At 42.6% G+C, this 25,082-nt stretch overlaps 2 protein-coding genes across 3 annotated transcripts in view; one reads left to right on the top strand and one right to left on the bottom strand.

Annotated features, from left to right (window-relative positions):
- slc15a4 (solute carrier family 15 member 4) overlaps nucleotides 1-3,421 on the bottom strand; it is a 67,134-nt gene extending 63,713 nt beyond the window's left edge. Inside the window, exon 1 of the mRNA XM_080208357.1 lies at nucleotides 2,653-3,421. Within this exon, the coding sequence (XP_080064483.1) occupies nucleotides 2,653-3,216 (564 nt within the window). The 5' untranslated portion in view covers nucleotides 3,217-3,421. The remainder of the gene's footprint in view (nucleotides 1-2,652) is intronic.
- An 800-nt stretch (nucleotides 3,422-4,221) lies between these two features.
- glt1d1 (glycosyltransferase 1 domain containing 1) overlaps nucleotides 4,222-25,082 on the top strand; it is an 84,911-nt gene continuing 64,050 nt past the window's right edge. The window contains exons 1-3 of one of the 2 annotated variants that reach the window (XM_080208356.1): nucleotides 4,222-4,395; nucleotides 14,438-14,589; nucleotides 24,221-24,326. In XM_080208356.1, the coding sequence (XP_080064482.1) occupies nucleotides 4,328-4,395; nucleotides 14,438-14,589; nucleotides 24,221-24,326 (326 nt within the window). In that variant the 5' untranslated portion in view covers nucleotides 4,222-4,327. Of the gene's footprint in view, nucleotides 4,396-9,963; nucleotides 10,245-14,437; nucleotides 14,590-24,220; nucleotides 24,327-25,082 lie in introns of those variants that run through there. The other variant, XM_080208355.1, reaches the window with a different exon arrangement.

Raw genomic sequence — 25,082 nt, 5'->3', positions numbered from 1 at the left:
ACCAGTTTGCTATTCATCTTTGTCAAAAACATTGCTAAAATCCAATAGGTTACTTCAAACACAGTATTCTCCATGATCCTCTTTGCTACCTCCTCAAGAATTTCAAACCATATTTGACAGACAACAGATCCACGCTCACTGCATTGGATTAACTCTTACTTTCTTAAATGACAATTTATATTTTCCCTCAGTAAAGGAATTTGTTCCAATAACTTGCTTCCCAACAAGGTTAGACTGATGTATCCACACTGAATCTATCCTTTCCTCCCTTCTTGAGCAACAGTACAAATGTTAGCCAAATCTTCCAACACCAAATCTATAGCCAGAGAAGATTAGAAAATGACAGCTCGAGTCTCTGCTATTTCCTCATTTGCTTCAGAGGTGATTTATCCAATTTCAAAGATTATTAAACACTTTAACATTTCCTCTCTATATTTATCCCATCCAATATTTCACATTTCTTCAGGATAGTGTCTGCATCGTCGCACTGCATGCCCCCACTAAGAGCAACGTAAGTATGACTAGATAATGTGATTTTAGTGAGGGCGATAATGGGATTAGCAGAACACTGGGGAGAACTCTCTTTTCAAAAATTGTGCTATAGGAAATTTTACATCCGAAGGCAGGCAGGGCAGGGCACTAGGTTAACATCGAATTCAGAGATGGTACCCCACATTCCCTCCGGACTGCACTGGGGCTTAGCCGAGGTTTACGTATTCAAATCTCGGAAGTGAAACTTGAACCCACAATCTCTGACTCAGAAGCAACCAACTGAGCCATGGCTGCCACACATGACGAGGCAAGTTCACAATACAGAACTTGGCACAGGATCAGAATCAAACTTATGGGTACTGGAGGCAGGATGAGTGGGTTGTGGGTCTGGCCAAAAAGTGCAACCCCGATTTACAGGTACAGGTACTCTGGGGCTCAGCCACACAGCATGAGGTTATCTGAGGTTAAACCTAAAAGATGGCACTTCAACACTTCAGGCCCAAGTATTAAACTGTGTTTGAATCCATACATAAATAACATCACTGATACTGATTTATCTCTTTTCTTCCCTAAAAGTGCAAGTCATAAATTTTGTAGTCATGCATTTATCCACCCAAAATGCAGACTAAGCTATTTGATTCATTATTCATTAAATAAAGAGTTCCTCTGACTGGTTGCATGCAAAGAAGCTGGAACACATGATAAGTAAGTTGAGCACATGACAATCATAAGATCACTGCATTCTAAAAACAGAATACTCTTTCCTCTCTCAAAATCATGCCCTAATACCCACTGGAAATGATCTAAGATCTAATGGTATTAGGGTGACTGCAGCAACAGATAATTCTGGAACATCACAGGCTCCCTATTAAACGTATTCAATTATTTTCATACAACATAAATTTCTGAATTAAAGTAACATTGAAAACTTTTTTCGGATTATCTTTTGGCTCAAGTGGCCCGAATTCTTTATAACAGCACAGCAATCCTAGTTTGAACTGGGATAGTAGTGGAAACAATAACATATTTATATAGTGCCTTAACGTAGTTAAATTCCAACTGCCACATTACCAAACCAAGTCTTACACCAAACTACACAAGGGGTTATTAGAAGACAAAGGAAAGAGAGCTCAAGACATGAAGTAGTTTAGGGAAGGAAGTCCAAAATTTTGAATGAAGGCTGCTGAAAGCATAATTTCTTAAAAAAAAATGCACAAGACACCAAAATTGGAGGAGCATTCTGATCTCTAGAGGGCTGTAGGGGGTTCCAGAGATGTCCTTAGTGACGAGGGCTTCACAATGAAACAAAAGGTAAGCAAAGATTTGTGAATCCACAGCTCAATGTGCATGTCTTAGCAAAATGACATGCGTGCTCTTCTTGGCTTCAGGCTTCAAATAAAACAAAAGGCTAGTCAAACATAAGTGTTTAACTTGGAAAAGAAACTGCTTCCACAAGGTCAACAAGTCTGTAACTGAAGTCAAAACTAAATGTATGCAATTTGTGACAGAGTTCATCATCTGGCTGATTTCGCATTGAGTTATCATTTTAAGAAAAACTACTACATTCCACAAATGCCAGACTTAGGAAGGCATTGGCAGATATAGCTAACTGAACGATATTAGCTACTTCCTTTCTTGATTGAGGCACTTCCTGACTATAGCGTACAAAGGGATGGCACAGTAGTTAGCACTGCTGCCTCACAGCACCAGGGACCCAGGTTCAATTCTCAGCTTGGCTCACTGTCTGTGCGGAGTTTGGACATTCTCCCCATGTCTGTGTGGGCTCCTGCTGGGTGCTCCGGTTTCCTCCCACAATCCGAGACACGTAGAAAATAGGTGTAGGCCATTCAGCACTTCAATCCTGCCAGCATTCAATATAATCGATGCTGACTGTGCACTTTCAGTATCCCACTCTGTTTTCTCTTCATATGTGCTGATTTGGTGCATTCACCACCCCCCGGTGCACCCGAACAGATGCCAGAGTGTGGTGGCTAGGGGATTTTCACAGTAATTCCATTGCAATGTTAATGTAAGCTGGAGTGTGACAATAAATAAATTTGAATAATAAATGTTTTTAAGTACAACAAAGTTAGTGTAAATGCCACTATTGAAGCATTTTGTAATGTGTGCAAACATGAAGTTCAGACAAGTATACTGTACCTGATCAGCTCCAAAAGGAGTTATATTTGCCTTCACAGATCCCACACCCAGGGCGACGAGCACCAGTCCAGAATAGATGGCCGGTGTGCAATAACTATTGCGGCCGAGTGAACAGGCGCTGGAGCTGTTATTGATACACTGGGGGTCCAGGATGGGATAGAGCTTCAGTTCTCCACACAGAAGACGGCGAGACCGGTCCCAGGAGATGAAGGGGAAGAGCATCATGCCGGCCAGGTAGAGGACCATACTCAGTAGGATGGTGGGGAACCTGCCCAGGCAGGCATCGGCCAGCCAGCCCCCGAACGGCGAGATGAAGTAGCTGATGCCCATGAAAAGCAGCAGGGTCTGGCCCGACTGCGGCCCCAGCCAGTCGTAGGGCTCGCTGTTGAGGAAAAGCACCAGGCCGCAAGTGATGCCATAGAAGGCCACCCTTTCCAGGGACTCGGTGAGCAGCACGGCGGCGCAAGCCAGCTGCCGGCCCTGGAAGGCCGAAGCCACGGGCTTCGCGGCCGCTCGGTTGCCGGGCAGCAGCGGACTCCTCTCATCCTCCTGATGGCTCTCCATGGGTCAGATCAAAACTTTCAACTCCCGTCAACTCCGGCTGGCTGGAGGTTAAAGCTGTTTACAAACAACACATCGTCATTAGCTAACCACCTTACTCCCGCCTCCATACACAACAACTCCCGCAAACTGGCCACTGGCCACCACAGGACCAGGCCAACCCGCTTAGGGTCATCACCTCTCCACTCAGCAACCGTAACCAGCGCAACCGCCCTGTGCCCTGCGCCCATTGGTCAGGATCTCAAGCTCTTTCCCCATTGGTTAGTTCCCTCGCCTATCTCTGCTCTCATTGGCCAATCTCGTCGACAGCCTCTGCTCTCATTGGCCAACCCCCCTCGCCTGTTTCTGCTCTCATTGGCTAACCCCCTCGCCTGTCTCTGCTTCCATTGGCCAAATCGGTCGCCAGTCTCTCCTCCCATTGGAGAACTCGCTCGCCTGTCTCTGCTCTCATTGGTCAACCTCCTCGCCAGTCTCTGCTCCCATTGGCCAAAGCAGTCGCAATCTCTAGTCACACTGACCGACTCCCTCGGCGGTCCTTGCTCCTATTGGTCAAAATCTCCATCTCTGCCTCCAATGGTCAACCAACCCCTTCGCCAGTCCCCTGCGTTCATTGGTCACAAACCCCACCTCGGCATCCATTGGCCAAGAGCCCTCTTGCTCCTCTACCTCATTGGTCAAATCACCCGCTCTACTTCGATTGACCCAAACCTGCGTCCAATGGCCGCTCCGCTCCGTTCCTCTCCCTCCTCTCTCTCCCCCCACCCCCGATATTGGCCGCTGGCTCGGCGAGGTGTGGGGGGTCTCCCCAATGAACCAGGGCTGCATATGGCCAGCGGGGCTGTCAATCTGATCCGCGGCGGGGGACCGGGACCGGGACCGGGACTGGGACTGCGGCCCGGAGAGATTGACTCTGCTTCGTGCCCGGGTGCTCAGGCTGGTGTAGCACTTTGCGGGCTGTCAGCCTGAGGCTGCCCGGCGAAGGGGAAAGGGGGGGGCCGGGGCGGGACAGCTGGGCCTCGGGCCTGGGCTGACCGTTGATGTGGCTGCCAGGCTTGGGGCGGGGTTTGGGGCGGGTTTTATCTGCCGCCTGCGTGGCTTCAGTCAGTATCTCGGGATGAAGTTGCTTTTTCTCGCCTGCCTCAGTCCTCCGACTGGGAACAAGACCACAGCTCAAAGAATAAGGTGAGGCTCACTGAGTCCTTTCAGGAAAGAGGGGCTGAGGTAGGAGTCAGTGACATCCAGGCTGCAACATGTCCAAGGTCACCCAGCCAACCGTGACTGGTTCCCCACTCATACCAGCCTGGACTTTTTAAAGTTTGTTTATTAGTGTCACAAGTTACATTGGTTTACATTAACACTGCAACGAAATCCCCCAGTCGCCACACTCAGGCACCTGTTTGGGTACACTGAGGGAGAATTTAGCACAGCCAATGCACCTAACCAGCACATCTTTAGGACTGTGGGAGAAAACTGGAGCACCCAGAGGAAACCCATGTAAGCATGGGGAGAACATACAAACTCGTCACAAACAGTGACCGAATCTGGGAATCGAACCCGGGTCCCTGGCGTTGTGAGACAGTAGTGCTAATGACTGTGCCACCCATGTCTTATAGTTCACTGAACATATAAGAATTTTTAAATACTGTACACACTGCCCCTTTTCAACACTTCCCCTCAGAACTGACTGAGCCCTTGTCACCGAAGACCTCACTGTGGATGATTACTTTTAACATCATGGCATTGACTAATAAATGTTTGTTATTGAATTTCCTCGCCACCTCTATTTTCCATTACCTGTTCTACCTAAACTGCTCTATTGTATGGCCCATATTACAAAAGTTTTGAAGTGCATGCAAAGTTAGCTCTGCTCCCTCACAGAGCCAGGGACCTGGATTTAATTCCAGCCTTGGGTGCTGTCTGTATGGAGTTTGCACATTTTCCCTTTGTCTGTATGGGTTTCCTCCAGAAGCTCTAGTTTCCTCCCACAGTCCAAAAATGTACAGAGCAGGTGGATTATTTATGGTAAATGTGTAAGGTTATGGGAATAGAATGTAGGGGAGAGCCTGGGTGGAATGCTCTTGGAGAGTCAGTGTAGATTGGATGGGCCAGATGGCCTCTTTGTGCACTGTAGGGATTCAATTGTCTTTTGCTTCCCTCCCCTACCCCCCTACTCATAGCACTATAGAAAATAACAGAAGTCAGCCATTTGACCCTTTGAGCCTTCTCCACCGTTCATTTTGATCATGGCTGATCATCAAATTCAATATCTTGATCCCACCTTCCTACGTATCCCTTGATCCCTTTAGTCCAAAGAGCTGTATCTAATTTCTTCGTGGAATCGCACACTATTTTGGCCCCCAACTACTTTCTGTGGTAGTGAATTCCATGGATATTGGCATGATTTCCCCCACTGTGTATTTGATCTCATATAACTATTGCATCTTTTCCCTTGCCCCATCCTCTTATTTTCTCTTTGTGTTATACTTGTTTCTTTCCAACCTCAGTCTCTGCGCTCCTCATTCTGTATGATTACAGTTCTATTTTAACTTGCCTTCTCCTCCAATTTCACTGCTGTCTTCTCTAACATCTTCAATTGTGTAAACCCTTGAGTATAATATGTGAAATAAAAGTGGAAATGTAATCACGTGACTTCCTTCAGGTGAATATATTACATTCCTAGTATTCACACCTATTATGAAATTAATTGTATATTCATAACCATCCCCTTGTCATCCCCTAAGGCCCCTCTACCTCCTCATCTCAATCACCGTCATGGTGACTTCCTTGTATCTCACCACTTGAATCACATCGCCAACCCTACTGCATCTATCCAAAGAACTTCCCTAACGTTCACATGCACTTCAAAACCTGAAATTGTGCATGCATTTTTAAATTCATTCATGGGATGTGAGGGCAGGTCACTAGTAAATTTAGTGCCTGTCCCCAGTTGCCCATGAGATGGTTGTGGTGAGTTGCCTTCTTATGCTACTGAAATCTGTGTGATGAAAGTACTCCCACAGTGCTGCTAGGTAGAGTTTTGAGGATTTTAATACAGTGACAGTACAGCAATAACACTATTTCCAAGTCTGGATGATGTACGAACTGGAGGGGAATTTGGAGGTAGTACTGTTATTGTAAAGCTGTAACCTCCACCACCTAGAAGGGCAAGGGCAAGGACAAAAAAAGCGTGAGAATACCACCACATACGACTTCGCCAAGCCACACACCATCCTGACTTGAAACCATATTGTCGTTCCTTTGCTATTGCTGGGTCAAAATGCTGAATCTCCCTTCCTTACAGCATTGAGGGTGGACCTACACGGCATTGATGCAGCAGTTCAAGAAGGTAGCATAGCACCACCTTCTTGAGGGCAATTGGGGATGGGCAATAAATGCTTACCCAGCCAGTGACACCCAAATCCTGTGAATGAATAAAAAGCACCTGCTACCCTCCTCCTTCTGTGTGATACAGTCATGGATTTGGAAGAAGCTTTGGTGAGTTGATGCTGTGCCTTTTAAATAATACAGATCACAGTCTTGGTACCACTGATGTAGGGGTGATGTTAAAACAAATTCTTTACCCTGGATGATGTCAAGCTTCTTGAATGTTGTTGGAACCGCACTCATCCTGGCAAATGGAAAGCATTTCATACTTCTGATTCTTTTACCTTGAAGATAATCAAAAGGCTTTGATGAATCAGTCAATGAATCACTTGCTGAAAATATCCAGCTTCTGACTAATTCTTGTAGACCTGTTAATTATATAACTAGTCCAGTTACATTTCTGGTCTGTGGTACCTCCAGATGATGATGGGGGAGTTAATGATGATTATGCTGTTGAATATCATGGAAGATGAATAGCCTGTCTTTCTAAGAGGGAACTTCCATGGCATGATTGTTATTTGCTGTTGGTCTGAATATTGTCCAGATCTTGTTGCATGCAGGCACAGACAACTTCCTTAACAGAGGAGTTGTGAATTGACTTGAACACTGCAATCATCACTGAACAAGCTTCTGATCTTGTGATGGTGGTTGAAGATGGTTGTGTTCCGACACTGCTCCTGAGGAACTCCTATAGTGATGTCCTCGTGTTGAGATGATTGACCTCAAACAACCACAATAGTTTCTGGCTGTAGAATGTTTTCCCTGCTCATTCCTGTTGTCTTCAGTTTTACTAGGGTTACTTGATGCCACACCCATTTAAATGTTGTCAAAATGTGAAGGACAGCCATCTCCACCTTGCCTCGAGGTCAAGTTTAATGCTCATGTTTGGACCAAAGCAGTAATGAGATCTCAAGCTAGCTGGTTCTGGCAGAATGCAAACTGAGCAATGGAAAGATGGTTTTTGGTGAACAAGTTCAACTTAATAGTAATATTGGTGACCCCTTCCATCACTTTGAGAAGAGGGTAATAAGTGGCATGATATATCTAAGCCAGTCTTTTGTGACTAGGGCATACCTAAGTAATGTGCCACTTTGGTAGATGGTTGCTGGTGTTGTAGCAGTGTTGGAACAGTTTGGCTAGAAGCACAGCTAGTTCTGGAATACACATCTTTACTACAGATGGGATGTTCCGATCCTTGGAGACTTTGCTGTATCTAGTACGTTCAGCTTTTTCTAATATCCTTTGGTATATATTGAATTGGCTGAAGACCTCAGTGAGAAAAGGAAATGGATCCGCAAGTCTGCATTCCTGAACAAAGAATGTCTGTCAATCCGTTCAATCACTTCCTCATCTTTGCCTTTTCCCCCAGTTGTCACACTTGCTCTTTCCTATCCTTGTTTTTTCTCTGGGTCTGGTGCCCATCTTGACTGTGTTTGTAATCTACTGCCCATCTCCAACCTCCACGTGTCATCATTCTGGATAGGAAGTTCATGCAGCTTTAAAGTTTACTTATAAACTTTCACAAGTAGACTTACATTAAAGCTGCAATGAAATTACTGTGAAAATCCGCTCTTTCACTTATTGTTCTTTAATTTTCTGCCACCATACACAAGTGGATGTGGCAGGATGGCAGAGCTTTGATCTGATCTGTTGGTTGTGTGATCTTGTAGCTGCATACCCTGTTCAGCACATACCCAGTCCTGTGTTGTAGCTTCACCAGCTTGACACCTCATTTTTCGTTATGGCCTGTTGCTATTCCTGACATGCTCTCCTATACTGCTGATTGAATCAGGGTGACACTTTGGCTTGATGGTAATATTAGATTGAGAGTCATGTTACAAAAAAATTACAAATTCTGCTGCTGATGGCCCACAATGCCCGTTTCAACCCTTTATGCACCATAAAGTGTCCATGTCTGTCAATCAATTCAGCCACTTTCTCATCTTTGCCCCCAGTCGTCACTCTTGCTCTTTCCTTACTATTTTTCTGGGCCTGGTCTCTATCTTGACTGTGTTTGTAATCTGCTGCCCCATCTCCAAGCTTCATTTTCTCCTCAAATGTCTTGAATGTGTTGTCACTCAAGTTCATCTTTCCTGCAACTTAGTGTTCCATTAGCCTCACTCAGTTCTGTGCCTGCGCTGAAATGGTCCTAATCATAGACATCTTCCTTGACTGTCACTGTGATGTGCTAACCTTCTTTGGCCTTCTCAACCACTCCTCATCCTTTGCATGGTATTCCTCTGCACATTTCATCCATTCTTTTGCTTTATAGAACTGTCTTTACTTCCTTCCACTTTTACCCATTCAGCAGTAGTCAGAGCATTTCGAGCAATGGGATCTCCTCTTCCCTTCTGCACCACTGCCTCTAGAGTCATCCAACAACCTATCCTAATGTATATTGTGTATTCATTATCGAAGGTTGTGACGTTGGGTTCCACATGTACCCTGACAACACCCGGCTCCATCTAGCATCACTGTTCTCAAACTCTATATTTCCAGCTTGCTAATCCAACACCTGGTCTTGGGTGAGCCACAATTTCCTGCAGTTAGACAATGGCAATCTCAGAGGAAGGATGTTATTAAACTGGGAAAAGGTGCAAAAAAGATTTACAAGGATGTTACCGGAACTGAAAAGTTTGAATTATAAGGAAAGGCTGGGACTTTTTTCCCTGGAGCGTAGGAGGATAAGGGGTGACCTCATAGAGATTTATAAAATCATGAGGGGCAGAAATAAGGTAAATAGCTAAGGTCAGTTACAACATTTGAAAGACATTTGGACAGGTACGTGGCTAGGCAGGGTTTAGAAGGATATGGGCCAAACACAGGCAAATGGGACTAATTCAGTTCAGAAAACCTGGTCCGCATAGACAAGTTGTGCCGAAAGGCCTGTTTCTATGCTGTACATCTCTCTGACTTTATGGCCTTTCCCCCTCCTTCCCAATCTCGGTAACTACCTCCAGCTTTATTATCCTCCAAGAACCTTGCTTCTCCAATTCTGACCGCTTTGATTTCCCCAGGCTTCCTTCCCTCCACTATTGATGGCTGCCCATTGTCATCTTGGCCCAAAGCTCCTTGCTCCTGTCCTTGCTTGGGTCCTTCAAGACCCTCCTTTAAAACCTGCTGCATTGAGCTAGCTTTCATTATTCCCCCAGTATCTCCTTTGACTTGCTGTCAGTTTTTTTTTGCGATGCTCCTAGAAAGCGACTGATGGTGCTTTTCAACGTTAACACTGCTGTATAAATGCTGGGTGTTAATAGTTTTAATCATTCTATCGAACACCAGGAACAGATTGATCTTCAACTGCAGTGTAGTGTCTCAAATATGGCTGCCCTGAAATACAGAATTATCTGAAAACTGGATGATTTTTAGCATTGTGCCTTGCGTCAATATTAATTAAGTAAATTAGAAAATACTAACTAACCCAGGCAATTCAGCTAGGTGCTGCATTGGCACAAAGTGGCAGTAAACTAGTTATCCCCTTTGCCACTCGGATGCCAGTCGAAGTAGACAACCACGCAAGTACAGTCCCAGCCAGCTGTTTGACAGTAGAGAACACTGAAGATGGATGGTTCAGTCAACTGTATCATTGAACAAAAGAGGCCATTCAGCCCATCGAGTTTCCACTATCTCATTCCAAGACTAACCTTGTAAGTATTGTTTTTCCCCCCGTCTCTGCAATATTTTCTCTATCAAATATATATTGAATTTGCTTTCGGAAGAAAGTATTGAATTGGTTTACATGCCCTTATCATAGAATCCATAGAATCCCTACAGTGCAGAAGGAAGCTATACGGCCCATCACATCTGCACCAATCACAATCCCACCAGGCCCTATTCCTGTAATCCCACATAGTTACCCTGCTAATCCCTCTGTTACAAGGGGCAATTCAGCATGGCCAACCAACCTAACTTGCATCTTTGCACCTGGAGGAAACCCATGCAGACACGGGAGAATGTGCAAAAGGCAATCATTTTGACTCTCAAGCACTCATTGCTTTAATTTCTCCTTGGTCTGTTGTACGAAACTTTGGAAGACACAAGTTCCAGTTAGGAGCAGTGAAAATTGTTCAGCAACATTGCCAGTTTTTTGAAAAGACGAATCCGGGCAAGAGAGGAGTTTGGTGACCAGCAGCAAAGATCACCCATAACTGCAAACTGTATGAAAGCCCACAGCTAGTCCTGGGTAGGAGCCCAGATAAGGCTGAGTGTAGAAACACACATCTGATTTTCAGTACTACCCCTCTGATAGGATTGAGGTTATGGGGATAGATCCTGGGATGGGATTGTTAAATGGGCGGCACGATGGTACAGTGGTTAACTCTGCTGCCTCACAGTGCCAGAGACCCGGGTTCAGTTCTGGGCACGGGTGACTGCATGTGTGGACTTTGCACATTTTTCCATGTCTACATGTGTTTCCTCCAGGTACCCCAGCTCCCTCCCACAGTTCAAAGATATGTTAAATTACACCTTAGTTCAGGGGATTAGCTTAGGGTAAATATGTGAGGCCACTGGGATAGGGCCTGGGTGAGGTTGTTGACGATGCAGTCTTGATGGCTGAATGGACTCCTACATTGTAGGGATTCTGCAATCATTTTGACTCTCATTGTAAGGGTTCCACAATGCAGAAGGAGCCCATTCAGCCATCAAGACTGCATCGTCAACAACCTCACCCAGGCCCTATCCCAGTAGCCCCACATATTTACCCTAAGCTAATCCCCTGAACTAAGGTGTAATTTAACATTTCTTTGAATTGTGGGAGGAAACCGGAGTACCTGGAGGAAATCCATAGGGATTCTACGGGGAGACCATCTGATTGGCTTGGAATCTACTAGAATCGAAGTCTAATCTCCAGGATACTCTCTGTGCAAGCCTTGAGAAAAATTATAGGACACTGAAAAGTGGGCGGCGGGTTGGAGGGGTGCAGCAGGCTGACAGTCAAGCACCATCAAATTGGATAATGACGCTTTTCGATAGCAGTGCATCACGAGAATGGATATGTTGGCCAACTAATGGCTGGAGTGTGGGAGCAAGTCATCTGATGAAACCTCCAGGGATACATTTAATCAATAGTAGCGACCCAATCCTCCCAACAGTACAGCACAGTTATGCCCCTCTGACTGTAGTACTTCCTCAGTCCTGCCCCATGACACTGCAGCACTCTCTCAGTACTATCCCTTCAGCATTGCAACATTCCCTCAGTACTATCCCTTCAGCAGTGCAGCACTCCTTCAGTATTATCCCTTCAACAGTACTGTCCCTCTAGCATTGGAGCATTCCCTCAGTGCTGACTCTTGCTTGTAGATGAGTCAGGAAGAATTAGGAGAGGTGTACCTTTGTCAGTCAAGTGGGATGCCGTCTGTGGCTTTGATCAGAGCCATTTGGTACTCTGGCAGGTTTGGAGAGATTAAAGCTTGAAGTTGCAGGGAAGAAGGGCATGAGTTAGAAGAGCAACAATAATGTTCAAAGACTTTTTTGGAGAGGAAAAGGAAGTTGAAGATGAAGTGCCTAATCTACAGGGATGGAAGGGTCAAGAGTTGTTTGTTTGAGGAGTGCAGTGATGTCTGCAAATTTAAAGAAAATACCATGAATGTAGTCCCATCCATCACACAAACCAGCCTCCCATCCATTGACTTTGTCTATACTTCTTGCTGCCTCAGCAAAGCAGCCAACATAATTAAGGACTCCACGCACCCAGGACATTCCTCATCCTTCCTTTGGGAAAAAGATAGTACCAACCAACTCAAGAACATCTTCTTTCCTGCTGCCATCAGACTTTTGAATGGATCTATCTCGCATTAAGTTGACCTTTCTCTACACCCTAGCCATGACTGTAACACTACATTTTTGCATTCTCTCGTTTCCTTCTCGATGAACGGCATGCTTTTCACTGTATACTAATACATATGACAATAGTTAATCAAATCAAAAAAGGGAAGAACTTGCAATGATACAAAGCTTTCATAATTTTATCTCGGTACTTCCTGAAATCCCTGCCAAAACAGAAGCCAGTCTTAAGCCAATTTAATACTGTTAAGTCTTTGGGCCCCAACATGGTTGTGTGTTCAAGAACTAACTATCACTAGCCAAGCTATTCCAGTATAGCTACAACACTGGCATCTACCCAACAAGGTGAAAATTTGCCCAAGTGTGTCCTTTCCACAAACAGCAGAACAATTCCAGCCAACCTTTGCCCATCAGTGTACTCTCAATGATGGTAGATGTCACCAACAATGTAATCACATGCCACATGTGCACTGATGCTTAGCTTGGGTTTCACCAGGAACTCTGAGCTCAGACCTCAACATAGCCTTGATCCGAACATGGACAAAAGAGCTGAATTCCAGAAGTGAAGTGAGGGTGACATCAAGGCCGAACTTGACTGAATGTGACACCAAGGAGTCTGAGTAAATTATAAGTGAATGATAATCAAGGTGAGAACTCTGCACTGGTTGACACAAAGGAAGATGGTTGTGTTTGGACGCCAATCACCTCAGCCTCAAGACATCACTGTAAAACTTCCTCAGGGTAGTGTTCTATGCCCAAGCACCTTCAGCTGCTTCATCAATGACCTTCCTTCTATCATTAGGATCACCAGCTTTCAGGCCTATTTGCAATTCCCCAGACAATGAAGCAGTCCGTGTCTGTGTACAGCAAGACTGGACAACATTCGGGCTTGACCTAATAAGTAACAAGTAACATTCGCACTGCACAAGTGCCAAACTATAGCTATATCTAAAAAAAAGGATAAAGGAAGGCGACAGTCTAGTGGTATTATTGTTGGATTATTAATCCAGTAACTCAGCTGGAGATGGAGGAATTTGAATTCAATTTAAAAAAATCTGGAATGAAGAATCTATTGATCATGAAACTATTGTCGATTGTAGGAAAAACCCATCTGGTTCACTAATGTCCTTTCAAGGAAGGAAATCTGCCTCCTTTACCTGGCCTAGCCTACATGTGGTTGACTGTCTTCCAAGGACAACTAGGGGATGGGCAGTAAATGCTGGCCAGCAATGACGCCCATATCCCATAAATGGATTAAAAAAAAATCTCTGGAGATTCAATGGTATTACATCACTGAATCCTCCACTCTCAACATCCTAGACTTGGGCAGCACTGACCAGAAACTTAAAGGGACCAGCCACAGAATTGTGGCGATAAGAGCTGGTCAAAGGCTGTCTCAAATACAAATCTTTAAGTCTTTCAGCCGTATACAAGATAGAAGTGGGGGGTGTGATCGATCAAGAGTTCTCAATCTTTCAAGGTTCACCCCACTTTTGTAACACAATGCAAGCAATTTTTGTGTCACAAAAATTAGTTATTTGATTAAAACTGTGTTTTTTGGTTTGTTTAAATTAGTTTGAAACTTTGTAGATGCACAGCAACATTTCTGTAAAAGTCCCTTCAGCAAAAATCAGTAAAACATGGGATATGATTAACCAGAAAGTCATAAAATGCACGCAAGGATGTCTGTAAAGGGAACTGGTTAACCTAAAAGTTGAAAATAATGTTTAGAAAATAGAAAGGGGAAATGGCGAACCCAAAAGCAGGGAAACAGTAAACCAAAAGCTGCAAAAATTCATAAGTGGTCAGGAAACTAATGTGGAAAAATATTTGCAGAACCCTAGTCCGAAATGGGTAATTATTAACAGAAAAATGATGAAACAAAACATGCAGTGAATTAATATTATTGGATTTTCCTCACAGTTCACAACCTAAAAGTTGTGTTTTGTTGACACAGAAATAGTTAAAACAATTATGAATAAACTGTATTAGTAAGCACAGCCTTAATATTTACTAGAATTTAAGCTTTACTTAATTTTATCTTTCTGTCCTATAGCGGATATATACAAAGCAGAGGCGACCATGTGTGTATTCTGAGAGATATTGCTGATTTTAAGTCACCCTCCCAAGTTTCAGACTTAATATCTGAGGAGAAATTTGAAGCAGTTTTGATAATCCATCTCTACAAAGGAGGAAAGTTGCTATTAGGTAAGGTAAGCTCGTGTTGTTGAAACAGGTTCTAGATTGTGTTCTGAATTTGGTAAATGAAAGTCAACAAAAATTCAGTACGTAACAAAATGGTGATTATGTTTAAACATTAAATTGAACTATGGGAAAATAGATTTTCCTAAGTCTGATTATAAAGTTGCAGAAGTTAAAAGTAAATCATGCTATCTTAAATATATTTGATTTTCCTCTTTTGACTTTTTATTATTGTGAAATGGTTGAACTCAGACGTACTGTTTTCTCGTACTGCATATTTGCCTAGTGTTACAATCGCAGTTATTACAACTACTGGACAGAAATGGAACCCTGTCTCAAAAGGGTGCAACTTTTAATCTTTTTTTAAGAGAGAAGGTGGAGGAACAGAGTGCTAATTAGTTTTAACAACAAGAAATAAAAGCACTTAGTAAACATGTGTTAGCGTGAATGCGTTCAGAGGAATCACTCCACACTTGGGTCTGTTCCAATCATCAAACAGTTTATTGAGCTCTCACGCCATTGGGGAGAAGTCACAGGACAAGTCCAAATGCAACTCCACTGAGGCAAAGAAAATCAACTTTAATGCAGTGACTTGGCCCATCGCGGCCGGACACAATCCAATCCTAAAGGCTATTGATTACGTACGTTATCACCTTGATCTGATTGGAGTGGCTGTTAGTCAAAGTGGACATGTCTGAGTGATCAGCAGTTATCTCTGCACCTTGGTTACGAATAGCAGGTTCATCATTTATGGCCTTGGGTGGGATCAGTGGGTATCTCTGCTAAGCAGGTCATTATCTCCTCTTGTTCCTTGGTCATGAATGTCTAACTAAGGATTCTATCCTTTGAGTTAGGATGGCCTTATCTCTCTAGCTAGCCATGTAACAAAATCATTTTCTGAGAATTACGTCCTCCCTGCATGAGCTAAGAAGTGTTCCCGACTGGAATGCAAATTGGGTGAAACATATCATCCTGTTCCCACTCGATTGAAACAACAAATTAATGCTATCTTCTCTGTCCTTATCATTGTTATGTCCTCCAGCTAGGACACACATGCTTTATTGGGAGATTTTGGTGTGACTCTGCAGTTGTTCTCCCCTTATGGTTTGATATATGCATCAGAGGCCCCTACTGATCACATAATCAGATCCCAGCTTGACCTTACAGCCACTCACTATGGCATTGGGTTGTTTTAACACTGCAGCTTTCGTCAAATGATTTAATATGTTTATATTGTTTGATATAGCAGCTAGTTATCCTGCAGTGTTTCATCCACACATTCAATATACTTATGCATAAGAACATCTAGACTTCCTCTACGTATTCTTGCTTCTTATGCCACAGATGTTTTGCCACACTAACACAAGAAAAATTTGATTATGACACAATGCTCTCCCCCTTGGCTTCATAAATATGCACAGATTTTAGGGTTAACACGGATTACACAGTATATCTTAGGCTATAACGGTCTCAGAAACACACAGGTCAGCTGTAGTCAGACATTCCATTTCTGAACCTGAGTGAATTTCTGTGGCTTTCTCAAAATCCCACTAGATGATTCATAAATTGTGAGCCACCTTGTCTCACTGAATTCCAGCTTCCAAACGAGTGACCTCAAATTCTGCTTTCAAAAGGATACACACTTTCAAATTTTTTAAACAAAGCTTTCACTCAGCAGCCTCCACCAACGATTTGCTTTCAGGTTTTACACCTCACCTTTCAGGATTCCTTTGCCTCAACTGTTAGAACATAGAACAGTACAGCACAGTACAGGCCCTTTGGCCCTCAATGTTGTGCTGAGCTATGTCCGAACCCAAGATCAAGCTATCCCACTCCCTATCATTCTAGTGTGCTTCATGTGCCTATCCAATAACCACTTGAAAGTTCCTAAAGTATCCGACTCCACTAACACAGGAGGCAGTGCATTCCACACACCAACCACTTGCTGACTGAAGAATCTACCTTGGACATCCCTCCTGTATCTCCCACCATGAACCTTAAAGTTATGCCCCCTGGTAACAGCTACATCCACCCAAAAAAATAGTCGCTGCACATCCACTCTATCCTCCTCATCATCTTATAAATCTCTAAGAAGTTGGCTCTCACCCTCCTCTGCTCTAAAGAGAAAAGCCCCAGCTCCCTCAACCTTTCCTCATAAGACCTCCAAACCAGGCAGCATCCTGGTAAATCTTCTCTGCACTCTCTCCAATGCTTCCACTTCCTCCTTATAGTGAGGTGACCAGAACTGCACACAATATTCCAAACGTCTCACCAAGGTCCTGTATAGTTGCAGCATAACCCCACGGCTCTTAAATTCAAACCCCCTGTTAATAAACACTAACACGATGAGCCTTCTTCACAGCTTTATCCACTTGAGTGGCAACCTTCAGAGATCTATGAACATGAGCCCCAAGATCTCTGTTCCTCCACATTCTTCAGAACCCTGCCGTTGACCCTGTAATCCGCATTCAAGTTTGTCCTACCAAAATGAATCACCTCGCACTTATCAGGGTTAAATTCCATCTGCCACGCTTCTGTCCAGCTCTGCATCCTATCAATGTCTCTTTGCAGCCTACAAGAGCCCGCCACCTCATTCACTACTTCACCAATCTTGGTGTCATCAGCAAATTTACTAACCCACCCTTCAGTCCCTTCTTCCAAGTCATTGATAAAAATCACAAATAGCAGCGGACACAGCACTGATCCCTATGGTACACCGCTGGTAACTGGTCTCCAGTCTGAAAATTTTCCCTCCACCACTACTCTCTGTCTTCTATGAGACAGCCAGTTATTTATCGAATCAGCCAAATTTCCTTCAATCCCACACCACCTTACTTTCTTCATGAGCCTACCATAGAGAACCTTATCAAACGGCTTACTAAAATCAGTGTATACGACATCAACTGCTCTACCTTCATCTACACACTTAGCTAACTCCTCAAAGAATTCAATCAAATTTGTGAGGCAGGTCTTACCCCTCACGAAACCATGCTGACTATCCTGGATTGAGCTGCATCTTTCCAAATGGCCATAAATGCTATCTCTCAGGACTCTTTCCATTAACTTATCGACCACCAAAGTAAGACTAACTGGTCTTACCAGGGTCATTCCTATTTCCTTTCTTGAAGAGAGGAACAACATTCGCCACTGTCCAGTCCTCTGGCACAATCGCCATAGATAGTGGGGACCCAAAGATCAAAGCTAAAGGCTCCGCAATCTCATCCTTTGCCTCCCAAAGTATCCTAGGATGAATCCCATCAAGCCCAGGGAACTTATCAACCCTCAGGTTTTTCAAAATTGCTATTACATCTTCTTTCAGAGCATCTACCTCCTCCAACCTATCAGCTTGTATCTCACACTCATCCTGAAAAACATGGCCCACTCCTCAGTGAGCACTGAAGAGAAGTATTCATTCAACGCTTCTCCTATCTCATCTGATTCTGTGCACAAGTTCCCACTACTACCCTTGACTGGCCTTAACCTCACCCTGGTCATTCTTTTATTTCTCACATAAGAGTAAAAAGCCTTAGGGTTTTCCTTTATTTCTTTATTTGTTGCACAAACTCTTCACAATTGCTTTAACTATCAATTCTCAGATAGTATTAAAATAGCACCAAACTTTTGATTTACCTCTGAAGTCTTGCTTTCCTGCTCTAGTTACTGGAGCTGTCTCTTCAACTCCCAATACTTTCTTCATCTTTCACCTTGGATTCTCCTGAATAATACTTTGTTTAACATTTTGGTCTCCATTTCTTTAACTTAAGTCTTCATGAGACATTCTTTCTGTTCCCATCCCCTGTTTATCTGGACTTTATCTGGTTCTTTCTGCAGCCCCCTTGTCCTGTCCAGTATTTCTTCTGCCAGAGCTGAGAGATGTTCACTTCCCAGCTTCCTATCTTCAACTGCAACATATCTAGCTAAAAAAAATTCAAAGAGCCTTCCTACTTTAAAGGTGCTCCCAATTGCTAATGCAACAATTTTATGCTTCTGCCAACTTGTTTACTTTTTATTTCTCTAAGCACAATAGAAATACAGTTTGAAATGATCAACCCCCCACATGTACATACATCTTTATCTAGCATGAATCTAACTATAGGTTTACCCTTGCAGAAATACTGATTTAAACCCACTTAAAACTATTTATTTCTGATATTTACCAATATAAATAAGACCGTAAGACATAGGAGCAAAATTAGGCCACTCGGCCCATCGTGTCTGCTCTGCCATTCAATCGTGGCTGATATTTTTCTCATCCCCATCCTCCTGCCATTTCCACATAACCCCTGTCCCCTTATTAACCAAGAACCTATCTATCTCTACCTTAAAGACACTCAATGATCTGGTCTCCTGTGGCTAAGAATTCCACAGATTTACTACTCCCTGGCTGAAGAAATTCCTCTTCATCTCTGTTTTAAAGGATCGTCCCTTTAGCCTGAGGTTGTGCTCTCTGGTTCTAGTTTTACCTACTAGTGGAAACATCCTCCATGTCCACTCTATCCAGGCCTCCTGTAAGTTTCAATAAGATCCCCCTCGTTCTTCTAAACTCCAACATACAGACCCAGAGTCCTCGACCGTTCCTCATACGACAAGCTCTTCATTCCAGCGATCATTTTTGTGAACCTCCTCTGGACCCTTTCCAAGGCCAGCACATCCATCCTTAGATACATGGTCCAAAACTACTCACAATACTCCAAATAGGGCCTGACCAGAGCCTTATACCGCCTCAGAAGTACCTCCCTGCTCTTGTATTCTAGCCCTCTTGAAATGAATGCTAACATTGCATTCGCCTTCCTTACTGTTGACTGAACCTGCGTGTCAACTTTAAGAGGATCTTAACAAGGACTCCCAAGTCCCTTTGTGCTTCTGATTTCCTCAGCATTTTTCCGTTTAGAAATTAGTCTTTGCCTCCATTCCTCCTTCCAAAGTGCATAACCTCACATTTTTCCACATTGTATTCCATCTGCCATTTCTTTGCCCACTCTCCTAACCTGTCCAAGTTCTTCTGCAGCCCCGCTGCTTCTTCAGTATTACCTGTCCCTCTACATATCTTTGTATCATCTGCAAACGTAGCAACAGTGTCTTCAGTTCCTTCTTTTAAATCCCTTAAAATTACCTTTGTTTTCCTGACACTAATTTTGTCTAAATCATGGTTCCTGTTATCAACTTCTTAATATCCTGACCTAACAACCTAGATCAGTGAAAAATTGCTGTTTATCAACCCAGTCTAAAATAAGAGTAGGGATGTTGTGAAAACTACAAATCTATTAAATATAGAATGGAGACTCATCAAGGGTTTAATTTATGAACTTGTACTAAGCTGTGCCAATGTATTTTATGAGATTTGTATCTCACTACTGTGATTTTGGCAGCAATCTCAATCTTAGTACACTGCAGAAACATTTCATATGTGCAGCAAAATAAATTGCAAAATGGTTAGCAGTTTCAGAGATTCGAGGAAGAAATCCTACGAGAAAAATGTCTTGGCTAAGGAATGTTTATTCCCTGAAAAGTGGGTTATAAATGCATGAACCTGAAGACAATTTGTGTTTCATTGGTGAGGCCCCTATGAACCCACTGCAAGGTAGAATATCTTCATATATTAACGATTAGGAATATATCAGCTATAACCTACATAGTGTTTTCTGTCAATAATGGAGTAAATGTTCATATTTTCACATTCAGTGAGCCAGGGAGTAGTGCAATGCAAGCCTGCACCGGTCTGTCTTCATACTATCAGCTCTTACCATACTCTGGAAAGTGAGATGGAGAGAGAGTCCTTGCACAAGATCTTGATTCGGTCTGATCAAGCATAGAATCACAAGAGAAGACTATTATGTCTACTCTGGCTCTCTGTAGGAGTAAGTTATCTATGCCATTCCACGGCCTTCTCTCCTCAGTCTGCACATTCCTCTTTTCCAGATAATCAAATTCCTTCTTCTCCTGATTGAATCTGCATCCATCACACTCTCAGTGCATTCTGGATCTCGATCATTCGCTGCATGAAATGTTTTTCCTCATGTTTCTGTGGTCCTTTTGTCAAATACCTTAAATCTGTGCTTTCTCATTTATGACTCTTCCACCAATGGAAACAGTTTTGCGCTCTCTACTCTGTCTGGATCCCTCATCATTTTGAATTCCTCTATCAAATCTCCTCTTAATCTTCTCTTCTCCAAGGAAAACAGTCCCAATCTTTCTAATATGTTGACATAACTAAAGTTACTATCCACAGAGATATTTCGTGAATCCTTTTTGCACTCCGTAAATCCTTCACAACATTCCTATCGTGTGACACCCAGAAGTGGACACCATACTCAACTTGAGGCTGAACCAGTGCTCTATTAAAGGTCAACATAACTTCCTTGCCTTTGTACTCTAGCTCCATTAATAAGTCTAGGATGCTGTATGCTTTAATGCTCTCAAGCTGTCCTGTCACCTTCAGTGACTTGTACAACACGTACACACAGGTCCTTTTGCTTCTGTACCCCCTAAACAATTGTGCCCTCTATTATATATTGTCTCTGCATTCTTCCTATGAAAATAAATCATTTCACACTTCTCTACATTAAAATTTCATCTGCCACTTGACCACCTACTCCATCAACCTAGCCTTTTGAAGTCCTATAACATCCTCCTCACTGTTCCCAATACTTCCAAGTTCTATATCGTTTACAGATTTTGAAACTGTGCCCTGTATGTCAAGGTCAAGGTCATTTATATAGAGCAGGGTTTCTAATACCAATCCCTGCAAATCCATGACAAACCATCGTCCTGCCATAAAACATACATTAGCCACTGCTCTCTGTTTCCTGTCACTCAGCAAATTTTATGTCTATGTTACTAATATCTCTTTTATGAAAAAGGACGTGCTGAAAAAGGTTTCGAGGAAGGCATTAGGGTTAATTCCTAGCTTGAAAATCTTTAATGAAGTCTTTAGTGAAGTGCTGGATCTTTTTAATTTAGATAAAGATGAACTTTGTGGGGACATGATTGAAGTATTTAAGATGATGAAAGGACTACACAATCCACATCATGATATTATATGTATAAGTTGATTATTGACAACAAGGGATGAGTACGGTTACCTTAAGCATTGATCTAGATGAGATACTGGATAAGTTCTCTTTTCCAAGCAATTAATTGACCTTTTTGGCATTTTCTGTAGGTCTGATAGTGGGTGTAATTAATCTCCAAACTATAAAAAGAGAATCGGATGAGTATCTGGAGGGGTCTGATAGCGTTGGTGGGATGTTGCGTGATGTCTTGTAGTTTTTTTTGTCTCCTGGAAATCCTATTGTCCTCAATTGGCCTTGGCTTTTTCTAAACACTTTTTTTTTCTTCTCCCAGGAAACTGCTGGTGGGAGGATAATATTGGGGTCAGGCCTCCATTATTCCCCTTGGGGAATCAAGAATTAGGGGACATAAGGTTTTAAGACAGATATGAGGAGAATTTATTTCTCTCAGAGACTTGGTTAGTCTTTGGAATTCTCTTCCCCAGTAGGGTCCTTGAGTATTTTTTAAGGTCTAGTTTGATAGAATCTTGATCAAAAAGGGAGGTAAAGGAATAGAAAAGAAAATAGCAATCACGGTCAGAATGGCCATGAACTTAACAAATGACAGAGCAGGCTTGAGGGCCCAAATGGCCACCTATTATTTATGTCCTTATCAGAATTTTCCTTCGTCTTCTCCCTTTAGCAGAATAGTATCCATTGTGTTCTCATGAGGAAATAAAACAGTATTTTCGGTCATTGCTGAAATGTTTTGTTCCGCGTATAATTTTGCTAAATCATCGCCTTATCTTTCTGTGGCTCTAATTGTATCTATATTGGGGTGCCCAGAACTGGGTTCAATGCTCAAACCAATGTTTTTCCACAAATTCACTGTCGGTTCCATGTTTTATTTTTTCTGTTGTGTAAAACCCAGAATGCCATTTATCTTTTTACAATCTTTTCTACTTGTATTCCAATTGGGGAATTTGGGGCAGATAATAACAGCCCAGCTATCCCTGACCCTCATCTCCACTGAGTGACCAGATAAAGCTTTTGGAGTTTTATAGTTAACCTTTATTTCAAGGTATAACATGGGAGCTAATCATCAACCATGTGGCTCGCAAGCTCCCAGAACAAAACAAGATAGTGGCAATTATACCTTTAGTTAGCTTACACATAATTTACATAGACTAATTACAACTAAACATTTATTCTGAAGTCATTGATATCCGGTTACAACAAATAGTTCTGATTACTTCAATTATGTCAGGTGAATATGGTTTACCAGTTACAGCCTCTATATGCTTGTCTGGTTATAATGATTAATAACTAACAAGGTACATCTGTATGAGTTACACCAACCAAACATCACCACCTGCTGTCATGGCTACCACCTTGTGTTAATCAGAGTTTCCAACCTCTTATCCCTTGTGTAGCTTGCTTGTGCCGTCCATCTGTAAGTGTGGGAACTGTTCAAAAACACCTTTGCTGCAGCATCCCAGGGAGCTATGCTGTACTTAATGATTTAACCACTTCAGTATCTGCATATCTGATGTGAAGATCTAGAATCATAGAATCTCTACAATGCAGAAGGAGGCCATTTGGCCCATCGAGTCTGCACCGACACCAATCCCATCCTGGCCCTATCCTCGCTTAGTAACTCTGCTAACCTCTCTGATCTATCACAACCCCGAACACTAAAGATTAATTTAGCATGTCCAATCAACCTAACCTGCACATCTTTGGACTGTGGGAGGAAACTGGAGAAAACCCCACACAGAGAATGTACAAGCTCTGCACAGACAGTGACCGAAGTCAGGAATCGAACCCAAGTCGCTGGAGCTGAGAAGCAGCAGTGCTAATCACTGTGCCACCTGTGAAAGCAGAATAATATTTTCTAACTTTTTCAGAGCTTCATTTTTTCTTTTGTCTTACTTTTTTATCACTCAGTCTTGTGTACGCATATCAGCTGCCTTCAATTTGCTTAAGTTTAGAATTTATTTATTAGTGTCATAAGTAGGCTTACATTAACACTACAATGAAGTTACAGTGAAAATCCCCTAGTCGCCACACTCCAGCGCCTGTTTGGGTACGCTGAGGGAGAATTTAGCATGGCCAACGCACCTAACCAGCATATCTTTTGGACTATGGGAACAAACCAAAGCACCTGGAGGAAACCCACACAGACATGAGGAGCACATGCAGACTCCACACAGCCAGTGACACGAGCTGTGAATTGAACCCAGGTCCTTGTGAGGTTAGCAGTGCTAACCACTGTGCCATCATTGATCATTCTGTATTCCTATTGTTTTATATATGCTAGCTTCATTTTTCCCTTTGGGTTAAGAGTGGAGTATTTACTGATTTCCAAAACTGTTCCTCCTATTCCTGCCATCTCCCTTTCTCTCTCACCACCTTAATCCTCTCCTTTTATGTTTTCAGGTTCTTTCTTTTTTCTCCCTCTTCCCTCCTGTTTCTTCTTTCCCTCTGTGTTTCTCCCACTTTGAATAATGGTGTCATAACACATCAGCATAACTAGCTGAAGTCCAGAAACTATTTCTTTTACTTATTGTATGTTACTAATGTGAAGCAGTAAAGTGGAAGTTCAAGGAAATTAGATTGCAAATAAATAAAAATTCCAATTCTTTTAGACAGTAGAGTCCCATGTGGTGCTATATTTGGTGGAACAGATATCAATGAAGATATCAAGGATGAAAAGAAGCGTGAAGTTATGGGGGCTGTCCTGCAGAAATCCAGGTAATTATTTTCTCCTGTGATGAAGGGAGGGGATTGTGGGGAGTTGGTGGTAAATTGTACAAACTTAGAACCTGTAAATCGGAATTAACAACAGTAAGAAAACCCATGGAACCTGCTGCTAGTTTTGATGTTTTTGTTTGTAAGTGGGTGAATCAATCTTGAATGCCTCTCTTTTTATCTGTATACACCTGGTAAAGATAGTTTTTTGTGCTCAAAATGAAGGACAATAGTGCTAGAGAATGGAAGTCTTCCTATTTTAGTTACGGTATCAAGCAGTCCCAGGACAAGACTAGCACATCCAGCTATTCAAGCAACATAGCTCATCGCATTTCAATTTTTATTTACATATGGGTCACCCAAGCTTTTGGGAAGAGGCAATGTTTTCAGAAATTGTGGTGAACCAAAGCTTTAGTGAAAATGAGGAACTTAAAATATATTGTTAATAAAGAAATAGTCATGTAGAAATTAATGAGACTTAGAAAAATCTGGACCTGATGGCTTGAATCCTAGGATTTTAAAAAGAGGTAGTGCATGCTGGATTCTAGAAAAATCCCCATGGATTGAAAGATAGTAAATGTAACCTGTAAAGGGAGGGAGAGAGAAAATAGGAATCTATTATTAGGGATGTGGCAAATGAGCTTTTAGAAAATCACGATCTGGTTAGACAGAGTCAATGTGCATATCTGGAAGAGAAATCATGTTTGACAAGTCTGCTAAGAGCTTTTTTTGAAGCTGTAACAAACAATGTAGACGAGA

Source organism: Carcharhinus amblyrhynchos, chromosome 20 (genome assembly GCF_965287045.1).
Source record: "Carcharhinus amblyrhynchos chromosome 20, sCarAmb.v2.hapA, whole genome shotgun sequence".
Taxonomy (NCBI): Eukaryota; Metazoa; Chordata; class Chondrichthyes; order Carcharhiniformes; family Carcharhinidae; genus Carcharhinus; species Carcharhinus amblyrhynchos.
Note: the sequence above shows the minus strand (reverse complement) of the source record. Positions and strands in the feature narration are given on the sequence as shown.